The sequence below is a fragment of the Perna viridis genome, chromosome 14 (genome assembly GCF_037379345.1).
Source record: "Perna viridis isolate PV_CMFRI_1.1 ecotype Kerala chromosome 14, ASM3737934v1, whole genome shotgun sequence".
Taxonomy (NCBI): Eukaryota; Metazoa; Mollusca; class Bivalvia; order Mytilida; family Mytilidae; genus Perna; species Perna viridis.
Window position 1 is genome coordinate 21,024,543 of NC_142458.1, and position 21,172 is coordinate 21,045,714.

The 21,172-nt window shown below is 33.9% G+C and overlaps 1 protein-coding gene across 1 annotated transcript; it reads left to right on the forward strand.

The window, feature by feature from the left end:
- The first annotated feature begins 7,742 nt into the window (after positions 1-7,742).
- LOC148598600 (cell adhesion molecule DSCAM-like) lies at positions 7,743-20,182 on the forward strand. The gene is made up of 8 exons (XM_088561326.1): positions 7,743-8,134; positions 9,646-9,924; positions 10,271-10,537; positions 10,752-11,021; positions 11,236-11,574; positions 13,760-14,056; positions 14,983-15,279; positions 18,421-20,182. Exons 1-8 carry the CDS (start codon positions 7,933-7,935, stop codon positions 18,996-18,998), a joined length of 2,529 nt encoding a protein of 842 aa, XP_088417452.1. The 5' UTR covers positions 7,743-7,932; the 3' UTR covers positions 18,999-20,182.
- The last annotated feature ends 990 nt before the right edge of the window (positions 20,183-21,172 follow it).

The following is a 21,172-nucleotide window of genomic DNA, read 5'->3' on the forward strand; positions in this document are numbered from 1 at the left end:
ACACGATAGTGAAGAAATTTATAAAGGACAAATCCTAATCCATTAATTCCGTAATAATCCTCAATGATTCTGTATTTTATTAAGATGACTCTGATTTGAGATTTAAAAGTAAAAAATATAACAGGAATATATTGGGTAGGGTTATCGGGGAAGGCGAAGCTGTTTATCAAAAAATAAACATATAGAAAGAACAAAAATCTCTATATTTGAATTTGTTTCAATCAACTAGACAACAAGTATTCAATAAAAACCCCGATAAAATAGATTCAAGCCCGATTCAAAGCCATGGTATAATACTCAATGTTATGACCATAGAAAACAGTTCCACAAGGCTAGGAAACAATATAACGAACACAAGAGTGTGCCAAATTGGCTGAATATGATTCGGTGCAGTAAACTGTATAAAAAAGTCACAACCAAGGCATACAATAACTATCAATTGAAATTTGAGACAAACATTCAGAAAACTGCAAAATCAAGCAGTAAAGAATTTTGGAAGATACTTAACAATTGTCTGAAAACAAATAAAAATAACCCTAACGATATTGATTTGAAGGTGTTGACTGAACATTTTAAGAAATTAAACCAAAATGTACATGAGGATGAGAGTGTTGATGTTGATATTAATGTAAATGATATAACCCCAGAAATGGATTAGATACTCATCTCTCCGATTACTGAAGTTGAAATTCAAAAAGTGGTAAAATGTTTGAAGAATGGGAAGTCTAATGGAACAGATGAAATGCTAAATGAGTATATTAAATATTCCATTGACGATGTGATGCCCATTTATGTTTCTTCATTTATTTTGGTTTTAAATTCAGGGGTGATACCGGAGAGTTGGGGTGAAGGTATTATTATCCCTATTTTTAAGAACAAGGGTCTACATCTGATCCGTCATGTTATAGAGGTGTAACATTAAATTCATGTTTGAGTAAATTATTTTCAGCAATACTGAATAACAGATTGAACACTTTTTCAAAAGAATTTGATCTTATAAGCAATGCACAAGCAGGATTTAGGAAAGGGTTCTCAATCATTGACAACATTTTCATTTTACACTTTTATCTATTTATTTTTCACTTCGAAAAAAGTTATACTGTACTTTTATAGACTTTTAGAGCGCTTTTGACACAGTGTGGAGAGTAGTTCTATGACAAAAGATGCATAGATCGAACATACAGGGAAAGATATTTAAGGTCATTTATAATATGTACCAAAATATTAAATCTAGTGTGAGAATAGGGGATGATTGTTCGGACTTTTTTGGTTGTGATATTGGCGTGAAACAGGGGGAAAATTTATTGCCTTTCCTATTTTCTTTTTACCTCAACGATCTAGAAACCTTTTTTAAAGAAAATGATGTGATTCAATGCAACAGTTTCACAAAAAATCCATTTAGCACTTCATAGATAAAGATCCCTATTGAAAACAAAGTCTACTAGTGTCAAGTTTCAAGTTTTACCAATTTTCTCTGACAGAAATTACATTGTAACGAGAGGCAGATAATTAACGCATTTACAATATAACAAAGACGGACAAGGTAAATTCATACAAATAAACAGAAAAGTCAGGAACAACGACTGTCAAAGAAAAAAAACATGTACATAAAAGCATATGAAACACAAAAAGACACACATACACAAATAAAAGTAATTGAGCAACTCGGACTCCACTATAAACTTGGAGATGGACGAAGTCCAACGGTAGAATAAAGGTTCTTTATTTTCTCAAAGAATAACCACCGAATCGCTCATAAAATAATACGAGAAGCCGAAAGAGAAAACTACACAAGAAATCGATTCTGATAGTGAAAATGAATATACCATACGATCTACGAATTCCTTCCTAAAACCGACCATAAACATTTGGTAGTGATGACTGTATTCTTATAAAGAACCGTTGCAGAAGCCTCAATGTAAGAAGTCTGGCATGGTAATTCTCCATCTCTCTGTTTCTCCATATGTTTTGCTACTATTAGTTCATAATTCTACATCCATTTCCAATAACAAACATTAGATATAAACGTCTTGCAGACAATAAAAAAGAAGATATATAAATGGACAATTGTGAAAGGAACAGCCAAGTCGTTAAGCCTTTAAATCCTTTATCCTAATATAACGTCCTGTTTTACCCTTTTATAGTAAGCTCAAATGAATGGCATCTACACTTTGCTGACAATGGGGAGTGGTAGAAACAGACTGTTTTCGTCCTCGTGACGTTTATCACCATTCTAAGAGTCTTAAAATCAAGAAAAATGGTCACTAGTCTAAACAGTGGTGACTTTAGCACAGAAAGTTGAAAAAAATCAATTGAATTAAAAAATAAATTATGGATGTTCTTTTACACTCTGAGGTACTTACATTTGTCATGAAGTTGAGAGAAAGCAAGTTGTAAGGGATGTTACGCTATATTTGTTTAAAGGTATGTAATGTCTTGTCCATTAATGTTATCAATATATGTGAAGACATTGTGTGCATAACTGGTTTTATACAGAAATATTTAGAATTCACTTGGGGTTAAGTTTTTAGATTTATATGTTTAAGTTTACCCAATCACATGATCAGTCTGCTGTCGATTTATTCCAGTACAAATATTCTGAGTTGGTCAAACAAATCAGACCGTGTACTATCACTTTAAATGATATATTTGACTACAACGATGACGAACCATTAAATCAAAATTTTCAAGTAAAAATTACAAAACATGCAACATTCTTATAAACGTCTCTTTCTTTCATTATTACCCTTACAAATCTTTCACACAAGAAGTCATGATGGCCTAAGTTGCAAATCGACGAGCTAAATCTACGGATTATAATGAAACTAATACGGTCTAGTATATGTCACTGAAACACTAGACGGATTAAACAAACGACTGTGCGGTCATCGTTCGGGTATTAATGCCACCGAATTCCCGACAGTTTATCAACATTTCAATCAACAGGATCATTCAATCCTCTCTATCAAAGTTCATATTCATGTTGAAATCATGTACCATCCAACGAACTGTCATGTCCCAAGTAAAAGCTATCGTTGGGTTGGGAAAGAGAGGATTACTGGACAAGTAGACTAGGTACATCAATATCTTACAGATGCAATGACAACATTAAAAAGACAGGAGACCGTTTAAGCCAATATGAATGTGATGAATGTAATTGACAAAAATCCAAGACGGATAAGGAGCACCCAAAATGCATGATGACACCATAGATGGTCTTCTTCCGTTCACATCTTAGAATTCATCACAACTCTACCTTACATCTCTCACCCTACTACACTTCCTTTTCAAGACAAGTCTTTACTCCCCTGTTTCTGAACTTAACTCATACAGACTTGTGGTTATCATTTGGGATATTAATTTCCACAGGTTTTTTAAAAACAGTTTGTGTTAAGAGTCAAGCTGAAGAAAAAACAGTCATTTCTTCCACTACCGTTTGTTAACAAAGATCTAGATGCAATTAATTTGGATAAAATCATCCATCACAAAAACGTCACAAAGAAAATTCAGCCGTATTTCAATACCGATTATTTTTATATTCTTATACTCCACCTATTGCATCAAAAATTTTCAATTATAAAATGCTATTGAAGTACTTCGACTTTGAGGACGTCAAAGCTAATCTACCTGAATGTTCTTCCAAACATTTTTCATTCATTTATGGACCCCCCGATTAAGTCATTATGGAAGATTTAAACATCGTCAAAAGCCAATCCGTAAGGTCCTTTGTAAAGTTCTCATGCACCACGAACCACATTTCATTAATTGGAATTTTTACTTTAAAGTTCTTATGGATACCGTAGAGGACTACGTTAGAAAAGGTTATTATCAGAGGTAGATGTACAAAGAGTAATCAAGGGAACCAATATTCTAGCAGAAATAAAAAAAAATGTAATCCAGGGACAAAGACCATACATCGAAAACAGACACACGCAAAAAAGAACATAAAACAAAAACAAAATAATACATACAAAGAATCAAAACATGAACAACTCGAAATCACTCAAACCTCCATGAAAAATGATAACACTAAAAGACTCTATACTGCTACAACACTCTCCAATGAAAGTGGAAAACCATATCTGTGCTTTTCTCATTGACCATAGACGACGATACATACATAAAACGAAATATGGATTTGTTTTTGCAGCTAGATCTACAAAATGTACCACCAAACCTCTTTTACAACTTTTAACCTCGATAACCACAGCTGTCATAGAGTGTCTCCAACCTACCACGACACTTTGAACAAAACTATTTATTAATATTATAGGTCTTATTAAAGTCGCAAAATATTTACTTATTAAGTTTCCCGTAATGCCGCCTAATGTCATGATATCGGACATTAAACTATTTTGGAAACCTGAGTGTTTGATATTGTTGATACACTTGATATTTGAATGTTGAAAGAGTTGAATAGGAATACTGACATGCGTTAAAATAGTACACACAACGTGTTGCGGAGTTGAAATTGACGATTGCTTGCAATAGCAATACTTGTTTTAATTTCTTTTTAATACAATATGTTAAATTATATTAAGACCAGGAACGTGTGATGAATCGAACAAATCATGTTGTATACTAGTCATACACACAGTACAGATTATCTATTGAACTATCTCACAGACGCACAAGCCTGCAGGTTGGCATGCCATCCCACTAGAAAGAGTAATCAACGGAACCAAGGTTATAGTGGTAATCAAAAGAATTTAATCCAGGGACAAAGACCAGACATGGAAAATAGACATGCACAACTATGAACATTAAATAACTAAAATCATACATACAAAGTGACAAAAGTTAATGAGCAACTCGGACTCCACTAAATATTGGGAGCATGGACCAGGTGCATCGGTATATATGTTTAGATGTTTTCAACGTTATAACATGTCACGGGTAATGGTTTATCTGTTGATGAAATGTCATTGTTGTTAATTCCAGACAAAAATGTTTCCTGCATGCTTTCATCATTAAGTTAATGCAATCGTTTCCACAGACCTAAAACCGATTCTTGATTCACTATGCATATCTCAATAGAATATAGGCTCTGCTATACTGTATGGGCGAAAATTCACATAGCATGAGTACTACTTATTGCCAGTTTCGGTGTCTGTACTAATTACATACAGAGATTAAAGTATCACTTAGTGTGGTACAGGTATACAGCTTTGAGTTAGAAAATGCACCTTTTTTCTCATGAGATTTTTGTTCATATGTTTTTAGAATGATATAAACACTGTCATGGTCTTTTTGAATATGTAGCACTTTGTATTAATCTTGATGATATTGTTCTTCCTAACGTCAACATAATCGTATTTGATATTCAGTCACAAACTTCCCGTTTTCTATAAGTGCTAAAAATAGTTATAATTGAAACATGAACAAGGAAAATATAATTTCCGTGAGTCAAATATGTGGTTAAAGTTGGAACCTTTATCTGTTATCCAGTTTTAGTGCTAATTTCGTAATATTTTTCCGCAAAATCTATACGGCCGGGATGTTCAAATTATATAGGTAGGATAGCAGGTATCGAGTATATTTTCTATTTGGTCCCTATGGAAAGCCTTCCTAAACAAAATGACAATGTATTGGTTAAAACATAACATTAAATTTTATCATATGTGGATGTCACCTTCAAATATGCAAGGGACAGATCTTGTCATATGACAGAATCTGTTTACTGAAAGTGAATTAGTGTGACGGTTTACTGATAAATTCAATTCTCACTGCTGAGATAAAGATCCAGATTTATGGAAAGAAGGTCAAGAGTAACCCAGTGATCTTAGACTCGAGGAGATGTAAAATAAATTACAACGATAAAGACTAGACAGAGAAAATTGACAAGAACACCAATTAACTTGAAATAACCAAGGTAGTAAGAAAATAAAGAAGTAAAAAAACAACCAGTACTCAAAACGTGGGAGCATGGTTCTGATGCACCAGTAGTGTTGGCTTCTTTTTTTTTATAGAAGTCAAGGGAATCGTTATTCGACTAAAAATAAAAAAAGAACAAAATCAAGGGTCAACAACTAGACGTACATAAAGAACAAAAAACATAAAAAAAAAAAAAAAAAAACATGAAGTAAAAGTAAATAAGCTACCCAGACTCAACTTACACTAAAAAGGGAGCAAAGATAAAGTGTACCAGTAGTTTCAGAGTACTGTGCTTTTCAAGAAATACAAGCCTAGGTCTTACTAACCACTTCGGGGTGGAACGGCCATCTCCCCTCCTATGTGGTACCAAAATACACAATGAACTTAGACATATACATTGTAAGTGCAATTTTTTTGTGTATTATGATTAAAAGTAGTCAAAATAAAGCTGAGAATGTGTACTTTAAAATTATATATGTGATAATCTACAAAATGAGGATTTTCAGTATTGTGTATTCAAGAAAATTTTGTGAAGAATTTCTACAATCATCGTAGATTAGCATAATGTGTTTGGAAGCTTATTTTCCAAGCTTCGCAATGGTATGCAACTTTAAGATGTCATTCAGCCTGGGAATTCACAGTGAAACTTTGAAAATTACTTTTTTATCATGTAAAGTAATGAACACGTTAGAAGTGGTTAGTGAGACCCTAGGCATTCATGAAATTATATGCCCTCGGAATTCAAAACATTTAAACAATAGGTTTTCATGGTGCACATGACGATCATTAACGAGTACACCAGGACTAACATAAACGCATGAAATAACGAATTAATCTTTAGCAAAATTAATCTGTTACAGGAGCCTAACTATGAGAAATCTAGCACTGTATTGGATGTCTGGTTATTATCGAGGAGCTATGGCATAATGTATGAGTTGTTATATAAATATTCCATTCGCAGGTGATAAAATGATGTCATAGATGACAGGAATGTTAACAATGCAAAATTTGAAGTCATCGTGGTTGTCGTACAGTTTTGACTAGAATCCTCCTACGGCTTTCCATTGATCTCTTACAATATGTAAAAATATTAGACTAATTTTAAAATGTTTGTAATATCCTGTATATCAAGTTCTGTGGGTATAGATGGGCCGTATAAAATGTCCACACCTAGATTATTTAAAAACAAAACTTTTTGATATATAGTCATGGACAACATAAATCACATAATAGGAATAAAAGGATTCGTTGGAGCCTTGCAGTAACCTCGTTTTATTTTGGCTTCATCCTTTTATTCTTACTATGTGAAGTCAGAACAATATTATTGTCTATGTTATGGCCTTTAAGAATCTATATTAATTTCTAATAACCTTTATACATTTGGTGTCCTATTTATACGTCATATATACTGAGAGTTTACATTTAGTCACAAACTTCCCGTTTCCTATTATTGCTGAAAATATTGACATTAAAAAAACAAGTAAAATATAATTTCCGCCAGAACGAAAATAAATGTTGTTCTAATTTTCCCATAATGCTGAATGGTGTATTTTGTTTTGGAGATGCGTGTTTCAGTTAATAATTTTCTGTTCAAACAGTTTCGTTTTCTGTTAATTGCCAGCATTAACTATTGTAAGTACAATTATAAAACGATATCTATCTTTTAATGAAATGGGAATAGTGATAAATAAAAGCTTAGGTTTTAAAGTAATCATTTAAACAAAGTTATCGTTAAAGTACAGTTCTTAAAATCCTAGGATATCAAACTTTGTGAACAGTTCCAAAGTATCGCAAATTATTGATATAGATGGGGTGATATTTATAAATGCGATATATATTTGAATTATTGCACTAAAAATATAGCAAAATCCAATTTTTAGCATTTCCAAATTTTATGAGAAACGAGTTTTTATACTAATTCTAGTAAACAGCTTCGGATATCCTCAATCAGTATACGTTGATGTTGGTGAAAACATAACGCTGCCTTGTTCAGTCTACAATATCTCCAGCGCTGCATGGATCGGACCACATCTGAGCACGAAAGGATACAGTACGCCTATGAATTATTTTGATGGTTTAAAGAAGAATCCAAATCTAACGAGGCTAATTGGACTAAAGTATAATAAAGACATCAGACAAAGAACAAACCGTTATGATTTACAAATATACAATGCGGCAATACAGAACGAAGGGGTTTATAAGTGCTACGGACTTGGAAACGGTGTTAAAACCTACAAAATGTATCAACTTATATCTAAAGGTATGTTTTTAACATCTTACGTGCACAACTCTTTGTGGACGCCACTATTGGGCATGATATAAATGACAAATATTGTAAACGGTCGGTTAGAGAGAGTAAAAATCTCTTTGGTACATGTACTCACGATTGATTTACCAAAAATGAACAGTAAGGAAAGAAAAGAATCAACTTGTTCTCTACATGTCTGTATTGAGATCTTATCCAATACATATATGATGTAGTACGTTCACAATCGAAACTCTCCCTTTTGATGATAAAAGATACCATTCGTAGTCTGCAGAGTATATATATATATATCACAGTTGACCCATTTTTGTAGTATATATGATGTATACACAGAAATGCTTACTTAACTTACCCTTGCTTAAAAGATTAATAATCTTTTAAGAAAGGGGTATGTTAAGCATAAAACAACTATCACTACACAAGTTATCACAATGTGATTGACCAAACGATTTGAAATTTCTAACGAACAAATAAAAATAACTATCTTCAGTAAGATTACCGTATTGACAACCCTTAATTACAATTTAATTGGTGCCGTTGGCGGCGGAGTGCATGCCAACATTTACAGAGCACCTGCTATAAAATAGCCGATGTGGTATAATTGCCAATTAGAGAGTCATCCACAAATTAGGAAAACAACGAAAAACTCGCTTCATAAAGCCACTACAATTTTTTTCAGGTATTTTAAATAACGATAGCTATGACCTGAGGAAAAAACAGTACGCTGACAGTATACCTAGTATTGTTACAAATAATACAACTATGTGTAACGATTACTTTGTCACTGTCCTATACATGTATCTTTATTGTAACCTTTTTGTATATTTCAAGTAAATATTGTTAGACATTGTACATCAACAACACTAAAGGAAATACTAAGTCAATTTAGTCCCTAGCTATTAGTTATTCAATGAAGAAACGAAATGTGTTTGCATGGTGGTAAGCCATGTAGAAAGTGTATGGCAAAAGCCCTTTTCTCATGTATAAAGTTATTGTCAACATTTTTCATCCTAATATAAAGCTCAAACTTCAGCATGCACAGGCATATTTGCATCCATTGAGTGTTTACTCAGCACTGCTTAAAAGGTATTTCGAACGAAAGTTTTAAGAAAAATTGCTAAGGGAGTGTTAAAAAAGCATTGATTGAAAATAAAATGGTAGAATGCTGACATAAGTTAATTTAATCATTCAAATAACAACACCTTACACACTAGTAATAGTAAATAGCATTCTTTGCTCTAATTTTAATTACATGATACTTGGATATCATTGATATTTAACGCAAAATGTTCCCTCAAAATTCTTTAAAAAAATCGAAGTAATAAATGGTGTTTACCAAGTGATAGGAAATTAATTGAATTGGTAAAGTTCAAATTGTGAAGTTTTATTTAACTTCAATGATACTTTGATGCCATGTCTGCGTATACACACTTTCAAATAAACATTAAAATCATTAAACATGTCCATAACACAATGTTCTTTTCAAAACTTTTTTGTGTTTGCAGGAAATTCATCCATTCTACAGATTGATAATATGGTAGATGGTAAAATCAATGGAACTATGAATGAATCTTTAGAACTTGTGTGTTCAGTAAATCCAGTTGTTGTGATATACAATATATCCTGGTACATATATGGTTCTGTCATCAAAACAGGGAAGATAAGGGAACTACCGTACCCATTTGTGGCAAGGCGAGAAGATCATAACAAGACTTTTACATGTGTAGTTCATGTTAAAGATGTAGATGTACCCTTTGAGAAAGCGGTGACTCTTGATATCAAATGTTAGTATGTTCAAGTTTTGAATGTTTTATCATTTAAAATCATTTATGCAAAAAAAAAAGTTTAAATTATATTTCTATTGTGATAAATATTATATTTTTTTTATCTGAAATATCAATACAACATAATTTTACCATTATGCATTCTACTACATTTTGTACTTAGAATCATTTTCCCTTTACTATTTTCCTGATCAGTAAGACAAACCAACGCAGTTAAATCGAATGTTAAAAATAGTAAAATCTTCCAAATTAACAAATAGAAATATTTGCCTATGTAACTTTTTCAAGGAACAATCACATGTTTTCTTACTATGCTTTTCCTATTTTCCTTTTTCTATTTCTTTAGATCGTCCTGTCGTACACTTTACACACACACGTACAGTAGTAATAGAAGGACATGACTTCGAACTTAACTGTTTGGCTGACGGTAACCCGCATGTAAAACTACTTTATATCACAAAAGTCGGGGACGGAATTGTTCAGGTATCATGTAAAGCTATGTCAAACTGTAGATTGAGATTAAGTGGTATACGCCAAGACAGGGGAACATACACATGTATAGCTCAGAATGAAATGGGAGAAGCGAAAGTAACCACAACAGTCAAAGTCCTGTGTACGTAAACTTCATTGTATTAAGACGTATTGCATATCTTAAGGATATATTTAATGAGTTGACAGTTATTTCATTGTACGAATAAATGAAAACAAACAGAAAACAAACAAACAAACAAAGAAAACAAACAAACAAACAAACAAACAAAGAAAACAAACAAAAACAAACAAATAAACACGTATAATTCTAATTCTATTATTCTGTTTTTTTCCAGATCCTCCAGTTGTGGTCGTTAAACAGGAGAACTTTTCCTTACACTGTACTACCAAAGGAGAACCAAATAACTCGACCATCTTGTCGTGGAAACACTACACTGAACAAGGAGAATTTATAGGATCATTCAATGGTTCAGAATCACTCATTCTAAATTCTTCCTACTACCGATACATGCTTAATGGCATTTATACGTGTGAGGCAAGTAATGGAATGTTGGATTCTACGGGAAATTCAATTAAAACGGGAAATGTGTCCGTTCAGTTACACGGTAAGACATTTAAATTTTTTACAAATTCATAATTCATCTGCATTTACACTATGACAAATGCACTTAGTTAGAAATAAATATAAAACCGTTTATCTGATAGATGAGAAAATGTTATTAGGTTAACAATTCATAAGTAGCAGAGTCATATTGTTTTAGTATCTTTAAAGCCTAAACTCTTTCTTTCTCTTTCAAACACTGCAGTCTTTATTTTAAGGTATCCCGGAAATACTGCCAAACAGCCAAATAACGCAGTTTGGAAGGTACAATGAGTCAAAAACAATAGATGTCTTTATTCATAGCATTTCACCCATACTCGTGAAAGCCGTTTATAGGACTGATTGTCTGATTGATACTGGTGTTGGGCAGACGCGGCAAATATATAAAGAATATACCGATGTGAAAATTTCCGTTTACGAGAGGAATGTCTCTGTCAAGGGATACAGGATAAGTTTGCAGATAAACCGGTTAGAAGAAAAAGATTTTACAAATTATACTTTCCAGATCGGTAATGATAAAGGATACACAGACTGTAACATAACTTTAAAAGCCAACGGTAAGGTTAACAGTAACATAGAAAATGTGTATCTTGCAAAACAAAATAAATATTTGTTTGGTTAAGAGTAATACAAAATTTATAAAATGAGTTTATGACAAATGTATTTTATATTAAAAACTACATGAACCAAATATTTTATATATATATATATATATATATTAAGTTTGCTGGTTGGCAGATTCCTTTAGACTTTATATATATATATATAGAGTTCCAGTAAGTAATATCTAGGCAATAAATATAAATAGTTAAGAATCAGATGTCAAAGAGTAATCAAGGGAACCAAGGATATACCGGTAATCAAAAGAATGTAATCCAGGGACAAAGACCAGACATGGAAAACAGACATACACAACAAAGAACACAAATTAACTAAAATCATACATACACAGTAACAAAAGTAAATGAGCAACTCGGACTCCACTAAAAACTGGGAGCAAGGACCAGGTGCACCGGTAGGGTAAGCGTCGTCTGCTTTTCTAGAAACACCCACCGAGTTGCTCATAAACAGTCAAGTCCGGGGCAGACAAACGAGGAAAGGAACACTATGACCCGTTGAATAAATCAGTTTTCATATTGCAGATGTATACACCATAACGATCCACGAGTTCATGATGACGACCATAAAACTTCTGTAGTGATGACTTCAATCTTGCAGCAACATAACCCTGTTCCTGAAGCCTATTTGTTAGAGTTGTAGCGCGATACAAAAAGACAGCGTAGTTTTGGCAAGCTCTGGCATAACGTATGAGTTGTGATATGAACACTCCATACAAAGGTTCCGAAGGGATGTTGCTGCAGATGAAAGGAAAGTTGATAATTCTGAATGAAAAGTCATTACGTTTGTCGTAAAGTTTGGTCATTAGTTCGTAGGATGGTAATTTTTTTTTCTAAGATACGAACTTTCATGGAGAGGATTGAATGATCTTGTTGATTAAAGTGTTGATGAACTGTCGGGAATTTGGTGGTGTTAATTCGGGAACGATGACCGCACATTCTTTTATGTAATCGTTCTTGCGTTTCTCCGACATATATTAAACCACATAAGTTGCATTCTAATCCATATATTAAGTTTGTTGATTAAGTCATCGTGATTTCTTGTATGGAAGGTTTTGTTTGTAAGGGAACTGGAGAAGTAAGGGTCGATTTTAAGAATGTTGCATGTTTTGCAATTGTTAATACCACATTTTTATATGGTACAATGTGGTTCGTCATCGTTGTAGTCAAGTATATCGTTTAAAATGATGGAACATGGTTTGATAATTTTAAAATAGTCAGAATGTTTGTACTGGAATAGATGGTCTGCAGATTGAACGTGTGATTGGGTACTTTTAGTTGAATTGGTCGGGGCACTTTCCATTCCAGATGTGAGTGTGCTAAGATTCCCATCTGGGGACACCACATACGTACAAGACAACAGAGTTTCCGATCTGCTGTCAGGTTGGGATCTTTTTATACTGGGCGAGGTCCGAACCAGTTTTCCTTTCATTCCTCTTGTTCAAACGTATGTGATCGGAAAACGAGAAGATTTTGCTTCTTCCAAAGCACTGGTGCCTCTCTGCTCGCTCGCGATCACATCAACACCGATTAAGGTGGAAAACGTATGCCACTTATAAGTCGGATTACAATTGCAAAATATGTATGCTTCTATTGATAACTCTTCCGAAATTGAATAAGTACGTGTTTTAGAAATTACCTGGCCATTTCACATTTTTATTTTAATTGAGAATGGTATGGCTTGTCTTGCGAAACAGATCAATTAATATGCTGTTATACCGGTCATTAACGAAGACGAATGTAAGATAATATAACTGAATGACAGTTGTGTGGTTTTCGTGAGCCGTGATATAAAGTGTTTATGAAACCTCCAATGAAGCCATTTTTATGGAAAAACACACCGATAAAAAAACATAAATCTCAGAATATGCTCCTTGTTGTACACGTATCGAAAAAGATATCGAAGCGTAAAATCCAAACATGTCCTGGATGTGAAATCAGGCAACACAATCGATCTTCATAGACAATAAAGCGAACCGAATAAAATAAATTGAATATTAAAACTGCAAATGAGGAAAACACTAGCACAAAAAACCCTAAATCACTGGCAATGTAAGGAAGTAACATCATTATATCCGGCAGGATAAACATGTCTTTCTCCGCCAAAAACGTTTTATTCACACAGAATGTCCCCACGTCCCTACCATTGAAAGTGCTGTCGTGGAGGGAAGAACTATCAACGTCTTCTTCCAGCGAAACTTTGATGGTGGAATGCATCAACAATTTGTAATAGAATATAGAAAAGACAATGCTCAATATTGGACCCAGGCCACCATTCTGGATGACACATTGAAAGACTTAAACTCATACAGAATACTCGATCTTGAATATGACACAAACTATTGTGTTCGATTATATTCCGTAAACGATATGGGCAGAAGTAATATTACAGAAGAGTGTTCAATAATTACAGATTTATCAGGTAACTAGGATGTCTTAACATTTTTAAGATATTAAAGGGCAAATTAGTGATTTTAAGTTCGTACGACCTGAGCGCACACTTTCATAGTGTCTTATGTCATAGAGTCTTCTTTTGTGCTTTATTGTTTATTGTTTTTCATGCATTCACGCGCAGGTTAGTTAAGGTACTTTCGGGGACAATTCCGAAAAAAAATCAGAAAATAATAACGGGTCAAATCAACGATACATGTCACAACAAATCAATGATCTGAAGGAGAAGTGTAGCAGAGTCTCATTCTGAGACGTTGTATAATATTGATTTGTTGTGACAGGTATGGTTAATTGGATCCTCTATCCTACAACATAACACCAAGATGCAAAATGCTGTACTATCATACATCGTGTCAAGGTACAGCCAAATGTGCTTTGCAAATTTGACAGTTGTGTCATCTTTGGGAATTTTTCAGAAACTTCCATACATTATCTTCCCTGTATCAATTTGATCCGCTGGAGCAATATAGCGCATAGAGTCGTGACATTTTGAGACGTTGTATAATATTGATTTTTTGGGACATGTATTGTTAATTTGATCCTTTATCCCACATAATAAATGTGTTGTAGGTATTTCGGTTACATTTTAAAGCTTAAGTAGATGGAGATTAAGCGTTTTGCTTTGCCAAATGGTCAATATGAAAAAAAAAAATAGAAGAATTTCTATAACTTGAAGAGATTCGTCAGCTAAATACACATTCTACATAGGCCGAAAAGTAACAAAAACATCTGAATTTCATATGTGCTCTATCAGTCATAAATGTAAGATAATAAATAAAAATCGTACATATAGCGAAATTATCGACAACTAGGCTAATTGTTGATATGATGCAGATGCTTTTCTGAATTTCGCGGCATTGTAGATTTTTGTCATTTAAACCAACGTTCTTTCTACAGGACTACCACTTGCTCCTACGATTGAAAGCATTTTTGTTCAAGGACGAAACATGACGGTAGTTTTTAAACGAGAATTCAACGGTGGGTATCATCAACAGTTTGTGGTGGAATATAGAAAACAAGATGATTACAATTGGACCCATGCTACCTGTTTACAAGATACACATAACGATTTACTTGTATACATGATACTCGAACTTCAACCTGACAGAAAATATTGTGTGCGTTTATATTCCATCAACAAAATTGGCAGAAGTAAAGCTTCAGAAAGGTGTTCATTAGGTAAAGCATTGCCAGGTTAGTAGGATTTTGTACATACAATGGATAATCGCACAATGCAAAACTCGGAAACGCTTACCTCAATGCGGATATGGATTATTAATCAATACTTTGTCGGTGACATTTTTTGAATATTTGCAGTTTCAACAGTTAATACCACAACTTTCCTATGTTAAAACTGATCATGCAAGTGTATTGGTGCAATAACTAGGACCATGATAGAGGCGATATCGTAAAGATAAGCATTGTAAAATTCGTACTTAATTAGAAAGAGTAATCAAGGGAACCACGGTTATAGCGGCAATCAAAAGAATGTAATCCAGGGACAAAGACCAGACATGGAAAACAGACATACACAACAAAGAACATAAAGTCATAAAACTAAAATCATACATGCAAAGTAACAAAAGTAAATGAGCAACTCGGACTCCACTAAAAACTTGGAGCATGGACCAGGTGCACCGGTAGGGTAAGCGTCCTCTGGTTTTCTAGAAGCACCCGCCGAATTGCTCATAAAAAGTCAAGTCCGGGGAAGACAAACGAGGCAAGTAAAACTATGACCCGTTGAATACATCAGTTGTCATGGTGCTGATGGATACACCATAACGATCCACAAGTTCATGATGACGACCATAAAACTTCTGTAGTGATGACTTCAATCTTGTAGCAACATAACCCTGTTCCAGAAGCCTATTTGTTAGAGTTGTAGCGCGGTACAAAAAGTCTGCGTAGTTTCGGCAAGCTCTGGCATAACGTATGAGTTGTGATATGAACACTCCATACGCAGAAGCCGAAGGGATGTTGCCACAGAGGAAAGGAAAGTTAACAGTTCTGAATGAAAAGTCATCACGTTTGTCGTAAAGTTTGGTCAATAGTTTTCCTTTACCATCGATTTCTAAGTGTAGGTCAAGATATGAGGCTGACTACACAGTGTCTGTAGTATCCTTTATTGCAAGTTCTTTTGGGTAGATGCAATGTATCAAATCCCCTAAATTAGGATAATACGTCATCTATATAGCGGAAACTGAGATTGAAGGATAATAGTCTTGAACCGATTGTCTCCAAAAGATCTTTCGATTTTTTTCAAGATCCACAATGAATTAATACCACTACGGGAGTCACATGTGTCGTGGTAGGACTGTAGACCCTCTTTGACAGTTGTGAGTATAGAAGTTAAAAGTTTTGAAAGAGGTTTGGTGGTACATTTTGCAGATCCAGCTATTAAACTTTGTTTGTATGGATTCCTGTGAAGTTAAGGAATCCAGTACATAGACGGTAAATCACAATCATCGTCCTTGGTAGAGAGACCAAAAGATGATAGCACAGATTTATGGTTTTCCACAATCTCTTCTTTGGAGAGAGTGGTAGAAGTGTAGGTCCTATCACTGCTACTATTTTCTATGTCTACCTCTGATAATAAGCATTGGATATAAAACGTCTTGCAGAAAAAAAACAATGTCGTTTTGGGCTTTGTCTGCTGGTACGACAACATACTTGTCATGCATAGTAGACAGTGTTTTTGCTACATCGGGGTCGTTGAAAACTGATGTAGCCTTGGCACTCATTGACCTACTTAAAACTCATTCATTTCAAAATTAAAGACCTCACGGCCTTCAACCACTCTGACAGGGAATCAATGTCTTCTTTTTCTCGTTTTATCCATTTTCTTGCATAGTCCTCGACGGCATCCATAAGAACTCTCAAGTTATAATTCCAATTTATGGAGCGTGGTTCACGGTACTTGGGAACTTTAGAAAGGATATTACGCAGAGATTTGTTTTCGATAATGGTTAAATCTCCCGTAACGACGTGACCAGAAGGACCATATTTGAATGGAGAGGTTTTGCATGAACAGTCAGGTGGTTTAGCCTTGAAGTCCTTAATATCGAGGTTCTGCAATAGCCTTTTATAATTGAAAATTTTGGATGCGATGGGTGAAGTATAGGAATATGAAATAATTGGTATGGATTTGTCTTTGAAATATGGGGGAATTTTGTTGGTAACGTCTTTGTGATGGATGATGTTAGCCAAATTAATTGCATCTATACCTTTGTTGACAAACAGTAGTGGAAGAAATAATCGTTTTTCTTCATCTTGACTTTTCACACAAACTGGTTTGAAGAGTCTGTGGAAACCAATATCCAAAATGATGGCAAAAAGTCTGTATAATGATGAGGTGGGGTCAGGAGTGTCAAGACTTGGTTTGTAAATGGAGGGTAGTAGAGTGAGAGGTTTAGAATAAAGTTTGGTTCCAATGTGATGAAGTCAAAGAGGTTTTTATATGAAAGGAAGGAGACCATCTATGGAGACATCATGTAACTTAGGTGAGGTATAGTGGCGATGGCCATGACTCCTTTCCCGTCTTGGATTTTTGTCAAATAAATTCATCACATTTATGTTATTGTTATATTGGCTTGAAAGATTTCCTATACTTTTGATGTTGTCATTGCACTCGTAAGGTATTGCAGTACCTAGTCTGCGTATCCAGCACTCCTCTCTTTCCATACGATAGTTTTTACTTAGAACGGGACTGTTCGTAGGATGGTAATTTTTTTTCTAAAATACGAACTTTCATGGAGAGGATTGAATGATCTTGTTGATTATAGTGTTGATAAATTGTCGGGAATTTGGTGGTTTTAATTCCGGAACGATGACCGCACATTCTTTTATTTAATCGTTCTTGCGTTTCTCCGACATATATTAAACCACATAAGTTGCATTCTAATCCATATATTAAGTTTGTTGATTTGCAACTTAAGTCATCATGACTTCTTGTATGGAAGGTTTTGTTTGTAAGGGAACTGGAGAAGTAAGGGTCGGTTATAAGAATGTTGCACGTTTTGCAATTTTTAATACCACATAGAACTATTTAGTTCCTGTAATATTAAAAATCTGTTGGAGTCAATGTTGAAAAACAACGCTAAGGACGGATTTTGATTTTTTTCGATCACATTTAATTAATAAAGCATCATCAATTTATTGGCTTGTATGTACAACTCCCTTGTAGTGCTTTGACGAAAACCCTTATATGTCACAATTGCCATTTCCATTAATTGAACACTTTATGCGTATCTTCACATTTAACTCATTTAGGTTGATAATAATAAACAATCCGAGATTAATAATATTAACACTTATTTTCTTTAAAATACATTGCAGATGATGACGGTATCGATTTGTGCAAGCCAGCAAGCCTTATTGGGACAATAATTAGTTCGGGCCTCCTCTTGGTTTTACTAACAGTCTGCCTATTATTTTGTCACAGATTTATCAAGAACAAAACTAAAAGGCAAGTAATTTCGGCAAATTTTAACAGTAACACCGGTGCCGCCTATGAGGAAATTGATGAATTTGCTCTCCATACCATGCCATCTGGGCGTCAAAACGTTGAACAATTCAATAGAAGACCTGAAACTTCACTTGTATCTAGTATCAGTCAACCGGTACATAGACAACTTGGTGTCAGTAATAGATTGAACGACTATCTAGTTCCTATATCCGCAGGAATTCGTCATGATGACATTCATACAGACACTGCAGATAATGACGAATCTAGTTCTAACACCACAAAATCAAGCAATAAAACAGGGAATAGTTATATCAATATAAATGCGAACGTTCTTACTTCATACCAATCTCTGGTAGGAGACACGTTTGAAGAATATGATACAAACAGCTATGACGAACTTAGTGAAGATCTGAATACAAACACTCATTACATCAATTTACACGTATAATGTTAAAAGTACTTTGCATACCTATAAACTAAGTTTCTTATTCATATTATATATATTCTTATTTTCAATTCCTGTAATATTTTTTAATATATATGAATGACGACATTGATTAGTCAAATGATGAATAAAGTAAAAATCATAATACATTTATTCCGTAACACGTATAATCCACAGTAATTCTTCTTTTTTTGTTAAGAAGAATGTGAATGAGATTTAAAATTAAGAAATATAACAAGACAATTGAGGGTAGGGACATAAGGGAATATGAAGTGGGAGCTTTGTATCGAATTCTGTACATATAGAAAGAACACAAGAACTCTCCATATTTGATAATGGAACGGGGAATACCTATTAATAGCCAGTTGACTTGGAGAAAAGATTAACCTATTTAAATTTCAATACCTAATTCAATGCAAGTAGACCCCGTCCTATACGTTTCTATATGTTTATATATCTTCCCTGTATAAATTTGATCCGATTGAGCAGTGTAGCGAATAGAGTCGTCACATTCTGAGACGTTTGTATAATATTGATTTGTTGTGAAAGAGTAATCAAGGGAACCACGGTTATAGCGGTAATCAAAAGAATGTAATCCAGGGACAATGACCAGACATGGAAAACAGACATACACAACAAAGAACATAAAGTAACTAAAATCATACATACAAAGTTACAAAAGTAAATGAGCAACTCGGACTTCACTAAAAACTGGGAGCATGGACCAGGTACACCGGTATGGTAAGCGTCGTCTGCTTTTCTAGAAACACCCACCGAGTTGCTCATAAAAATTCAAGTCCGGGGTAGATAAACGAGGAAAGGAAAACTATGAACCGTTGAATAAATCAGTTTTCATGGTGTTGATGGATACACCATAACGATCCATAACGATTTCATGATGACGACCATAAAACTTCTGTAGTGATGACTTCAATCTTGTAGCAACATAACCCTGTTCAAGAAGCCTATTTGTTAGAGTTGTAGCGCGATACAAAAAATCTGCTTAGTTTCGGCCAGCTCTGGCATAACGTATGATTTGTGATATGAAGCTGTTTATTGCAAGAAAGTGAAATTTGTTTATACACAACTAAAAGAACAGCAATGAAAAGTTTTGTAAGTGGGAAAATGAACTTAATGTTGATATCCCAGAATGCAACACACTATTTGTACTCAATAAGAAGTGTTGTAGAAATGTTTATTTGAATAATTTCCAATATAAATTTTTACACAGAGTTGTTCCTACAAATGTATTTTTGTACAAAATTCACATTAAAAAGTGATGGATGTTATTTTTGTAACATTAAACATTTATTATTTGACTGTGCAATCACCTTTTCTTTTTTGCAAAATGTTTATTACTGTCTGCAAAGATTTTTTCTTTGCTGGCTTGGTTTTGAAAAAAAAAAATGTTTTCCTTTTGGGTGATCCTCCAGAAGGACTTTTATTGGATCTTCTATTGACTGTTACAAAGAACTATATATTTAAATGCAAACTTGAGGAGAGACTTCCAAACTTATCAGGGTTAAAACATAAAATTAGAAGCATATATTAAAGTTGATCTCTTGTGAATACTCTGTTACATCTCAGTCAGGTGGTGATGTATGAGTCTTTGTAAAACCCTGACTATACTCAAAAAGAAATAAACAATTTAAAAAAGGCAAGTCAGTGCATCACCTGCATAAGAGAAAATTGAAGATTACTACAGGATATCAACCTTTTAATTACCAATTTTATTGTTAAAACCCACTTTTTATCTACTACTTTGCAATTCGTTTACTCACAATAGATTCTATAATAATCAGCGATGAATTTTCTGCATTTTTACCATGACCATAATAGTAAGGTCAACTAAGGACAAAACAGCCATTGACAATTTTAACGAAAATGAATGGCAGGAAGAGAAAAAAGATGACGATGAGGAAGAACAATTCAAGCCAATTATTTACAATAATGTAATGACTTACAGTCAAAGGCAGGATCGTTACAACATCTTAACGGAGAAATATCCCAAAATGGTTCTTGCTGATACAGAGACCTTCAGAAAAGAAGGTTTTTTCTATACCAGTAAAGTGGAAAATAAGAATATATTGTATAAAATTATCATCCTTATGTATGTACATAAATAAAAGGGTATGGGGTAAAACCAATAAGACTATTATTTAAATTGGAGCTCAGCA

What these genes read in the sequence shown, in the direction of transcription:
- LOC148598600 (XM_088561326.1), top strand. Translation starts at nt 7,933, where the DNA reads ATGAATTATTTTGATGGTTTAAAGAAGAATCCAAATCTAACGAGGCTA. An exon ending in GGTGACTCTTGATATCAAAT is followed by an intron (nt 9,925 to 10,270) that starts GTTAGTATGTTC and finishes CTATTTCTTTAG; the next exon opens with ATCGTCCTGTCGTACACTTT. An exon ending in ATTAGGTAAAGCATTGCCAG is followed by an intron (nt 15,280 to 18,420) that starts GTTAGTAGGATT and finishes AATACATTGCAG; the next exon opens with ATGATGACGGTATCGATTTG.